Below are 4870 nucleotides of genomic sequence, written 5' to 3' on the forward strand. Positions count from 1 at the left end.
CACAGATAGAATTTGCATCTGCACTCAGTAATGTATCCACACAAAGCTGTATTCACACAAAAGGTGTATTTTGGATTCAGAATATACTGGATACAAGTTAGTGCAACTAGCTATATTTTGTATGCAGAGTTGTATTCACACATAGTTGTATATGCAATCAGCATATGTTGAATACAGCGAAACAAGATTTTGTATATCTGCAATCAGTAATGTATCCACTCAAAATTGTATTCACAGAAAATTATATTCTGCTTCCGGGATATTTTGGATACAAATCATTCAAATAGTTGTAGAACATAGTTGATAGATATCATTCCTTCAAACAATCTGTTTCTGCTTTCAGATCTTTAGTATTGTTTAAGTACTAAACTTTAGTATTGGTACAGTTTTAAATCATGAACAAAATACACCACAAACACTTCAATGCTTTCATATAAAATCGTTTCCTTTATTCAGTGTTCCAAACAAACATACAGGACCAAAAATTAGGGAATATAAATGACAATCGTCCTTTGCAGTTGATTTGGTCCAATATTGAAAAACATTAGACAACAAGATTTAGAACGGAAACACCAACTACTTTCTTCGAGGCTCATTTGTACAAGAACGCCTATTGTGTCCAACATGTCCACACCTACTACACGAATTTGTACGTTTAGTTGAAAACCATTCAGATAAAGAATTATTGTGCTTCTTCTTTGGCCTTCCAGGTGGTCTCTTGTATCTCGGTGGAAAAACTACCTCTTCCAAAATGTATCCAGGTATTTTCCATTCACTCTTATCGGGTAGAGGATAAACTAGGATATCATAAGTCTTCATCACAGTTTCAGGTTTGTATATTTTTTAGCAATATTTGTCGGCTGTGAGAATTTTTTTTCTTAAGAACAGCCCAGGCATGTGGGCAGGGAATCTCCGCCATCTGAAACTCTTGGCAACTGCATGTCTTCTTTTCAATACAAACTATGAAACACCGCCCCTCATCAATTACCGTGTGCACATATTCGGTTGATGGTATTACCTAAGAAACCATACAAAAATATATTAGCATGTTACAGGCGTATTTCGACTAATATATAAATATAAGAATCATACAGACCATGAAATATACCAAAGAAATTAAATGCACAAACAAATACACAGAAACTAACCGTCATGCGTGCAGATTTACGCTCATTAATGGAAAGCATTTCATTGAATTTCTTCCCAAGTGTTGTGAATGTATATGAACCATTTTGTCGGTTAGTGAAATTCCAGCGCCCAAACATAATCCTAACTTCTTCCAGAAAATCAAATATTGGCAATTCTCTTGCTTGTACGAGAGCTGAATTGATAGACTCAGCAATATTAGACGTCATTGTCCATGCTCGGTTGACTGGAACATAAAGCCTAGACCACTTTTCCCTTACGGCTAACTCCAAGTAATCCTTTACACGAATATCCACCGTCTCAACCTTTTCCATTAGCATGTCAAACTCATCCTGTGTATATGCTTTTGCCATTGCATAGTACACCCCACTCAGCACCTTGTGACTCTTTCTATATTTATTGTATACATTCTTCCAAAGATGCCATATGCATGCAAAATGGGGAACATTAGGATATACTTTGGATACAGCCTTGATGATGGTTTCATGCCTATCAGATACAACACACATGCTCTCCCGTAGCCCATAAGCTTCCTTGAACTGTTCAAAGAACCATGTCCAAGACTTATCATTTTCTGAATCAATCACGCCATATGCCAAAGGTAGTATATTCCCTGCAAAATCAGTTGAATACATAATTTTTTTTTGAGTTCTGTAAGCTTTTTATATAACTAAAATGATCTATTTTGAAATAGCTGCACCATCCATCGTGCTCGCTGAAACAAATGTCCCATTGTATGCTATTTTGATGTGGTTGCCATCTACAACCACGATGGGTCGACAATATTCAAACCTCTTTATAAAGGCATATAATGCTACAAAAAGATACAAGAACTCATTTTCAGATGTTTTCTTCATTCTTATATGAGAACCTGGGTATGTTTTATCCAAAATGTATATGTATCCCGGCAATTTCTTGTATGACTCGGCTGGCTCGCCCCTTAACTCCGTCATAGCCTTTTCTTTAGCACGCCATGCTTTCATGTATGGCACATCCACCCCAAAATCATTTTTAACATCATCTACTATATCACTAGGCACATATTTCCTCTTATAATTTCTAAATTTTGGCTTAATAATGCGAGCTATAAAACCACTACTAGCTTGATGTTGCGTATACACCTTATCCTTCAATGGACATGTATGTTTCTCCACGAACTCTCTGATTTTGAACATAGCTGATCTGTTGATACTTGAAGCTTTCAATTTCCACTCACATTGTCTAGAAAGACATGCAAGAGTGTAGCTGCAATACCAGATATGTATATATACATATACAGTCAAAAAATACACATCATATGATTATTCAAAACAGTGAATTTAGAAAATATATAATAATCAAAACACACATATAATCATGTATTCAAATTTAGTAGACATACATGTAAGCAGTTTAATACACTACCCTAACATAATTGTATTGAATTTATAGAGACATACAAATACATCAAAAAAATCAGTAACTAACTAACCTTACAGAATTTGACCTCTCTGTTTGGAATTGAAATCTATTGTCAATAGCATACTTTGTCATCACAGCTTTCAAAGTTTCCTTATCATTGTATACCTGATTTACCATGACTTCTTTATGATTACGGTTTGAAATTATCAAATCGTTCTCTCCTCCGAATATAACTATTTCCTTACTAGAAGCTGATGCCGCCAGTGCTACTGAATCATTAGCATCCATTTCTTGTATATCATTTGTATCCGCTATTGCTAGGCTACCTTGAATAAAAATTTCGCCTGATAGATTGTATTCACGCGTCCTATCAGTTGTTGTGATACACAACGGATACATCTCGAACTGCCTATTCTCTTTCTTCAGTTCAACATACACCCGGACACTCATGTCGTTGTGTATTTCCATAGGCATGGAATTACCATCGATCATATATTTGATAGTGATTTTTTTGATACTTGTATCTATTCGCGCCTGCTTCGTTATTGCATCAACTAACTCATCATACGAGGCATACTCTTTGAAAACTACTGCATCTATAGAGTAATTAACGAAACAATTGTCATCGTTTCAAAAACCAGAATGTCGAATAACCGCTGTTATATTAGACATTACTTGAATTTAGAACGGTAAATTCAGGACTGCAAAAAATTAGCAACAAAATCATCTGTAAGACTGTTGTATCATCTATATCTGTATAAATTGGTCATGAACATAAATTGAACTATTAATTACCTTTTGCTGTATAGCGACGAGATGAATCCAACAATGTCTGTATACGTCAACAAAAAGGATTTACGTAGAAACTGATACATACAACACCGAATTTGACATACACAAACGCAAGAGATTCGCAATTTAATTCTGAGATAGTTTTATGTATGGAATTGGTAGAATTGAATTCTAAATTTTGATTGAAATTGCTCTATTTTCAGTTATTGATGATGCAAATTTGAATGTATGGAGGAATAAAGAGTCAATTTTTGGAAGCTATCTGTTAAGCATGATTTTAGGAAGATTTTTTTTTTGTTTGCCATGTTTAAAAAGATTTAGTTCCAAGATTTCAGCAACTTTTTAACTCACTGTATTCCTGAATACAGCGTGAAACCGATGTTGGATACACGCAGATAAGTGGGTTGGATTTGCTACGATACGTAAATAATGAAAGTGTTGCTACGCTGAATCTTTAACCCTCAAATGTTAGTCATTTGTGAAATTTTCCCTAGATTAAAATCATTGTCTGGTTGAAAATAGAGGTGGATTTAAGGCGGGTCTATGCGTTTATCTGAACTCATTACTTCTAGCGGGAACTATGCAAACATACGCAAAAAGACTTATATTTGATAACTTTATTAAAACAATTAATACGCACGTCTTCATGAATGAGTAAATAAGATGATGAATTTAATATGTTACTACAAATATTTGGCAGACTGCTACAGTTTCTGAATCATACACACACACACACACTAAATAGTACTTCCTTAGAAATTAGAATATCTGGCTGCATGGCGTCATTAAGCAATATGATTGGTAATAACTGCTTAAAAGAATTTATTAACTCTATTACTACGTAACTATATTGTTGTAAACAAGATTATAACAAGAAAATAGAGTTAATTAAAGTGATAGCATATATGTATAAAATATTAAGCGTATTTCCCGATAAATGATGGAAAATAGAAAAATAGTAGAAAAAGTGTCTGACTTGAAGTAGCCGTTGCATTTTCAGTGAAATTGGAGCTAAAGCGTATAACAAGGAGCAAAGCAGCAAACAAAGTTTTCAGTTTTTCTAGCAAACAAAATTCCAAATAATATTGAAAAAACAAAAGTATGAAGAAGCTTCTTTAGAGTAGTGAAGTAGAAAACAGAAACTGCATAAATATTTATGCAATTCTAAAACAAAAACGAAAATATACATATGAAAAATCAAACAGAAAAACAAATCAAAATAGATAACTACTTTCTTATAGTTTCATAATTACAGAGTTCTCGAAGAACACTTCTCTCAATTCTAGATGTAGTTTAGAGATGAAGTTAAAATACTCATTTTAATTTAAAGAAACCTTATCATATAGCAGGGATCACTAAATTAAAGAAAATTTCATCCAGTCATATAGTTGTTATTAGTTCTAAATATAAATTTTATTGGAAGCTAGTATAGGATGTTAAGTTGATTTCAGTTAAATTCTTCAATAAAACCAAGAGGAGGTGTGTGGTTGTTGTTTGTGTTATTTTCTCAGTTATTCCATTCCTGTTGAAG

At 33.6% G+C, this 4870-nt stretch overlaps 1 protein-coding gene across 1 annotated transcript; it reads right to left on the reverse strand.

The window, feature by feature from the left end:
• Nucleotides 1-576: 576 nt before the first annotated feature.
• LOC132612248 (uncharacterized) lies at nucleotides 577-1781 on the reverse strand. The gene is made up of 3 exons (XM_060326554.1): nucleotides 1149-1781; nucleotides 989-1018; nucleotides 577-813 (listed from the first exon to the last, which is right to left on the reverse strand). Exons 1-3 carry the CDS (start codon nucleotides 1779-1781, stop codon nucleotides 577-579), a joined length of 900 nt encoding a protein of 299 aa, XP_060182537.1.
• Between the last annotated feature and the right edge of the window lie 3089 nt (nucleotides 1782-4870).

Source organism: Lycium barbarum, chromosome 9 (assembly GCF_019175385.1).
Source record: "Lycium barbarum isolate Lr01 chromosome 9, ASM1917538v2, whole genome shotgun sequence".
In the NCBI taxonomy this organism is placed as follows: Eukaryota; Viridiplantae; Streptophyta; class Magnoliopsida; order Solanales; family Solanaceae; genus Lycium; species Lycium barbarum.

Excerpts from the sequence above, each read along its gene's own strand:
- LOC132612248 (XM_060326554.1), bottom strand. The coding sequence starts at position 1,781 with ATGTATTCAACTGATTTTGCAGGGAATATACTACCTTTGGCATATGGC. Across the intron at positions 1,019-1,148 it reads GTAAATCTGCACGCATGACG|GTAATACCATCAACCGAATA; the intron begins GTTAGTTTCTGT and ends ATGGTTTCTTAG. Across the intron at positions 814-988 it reads CAACCGAATATGTGCACACG|ACTTATGATATCCTAGTTTA; the intron begins GTAATTGATGAG and ends ACTGTGATGAAG.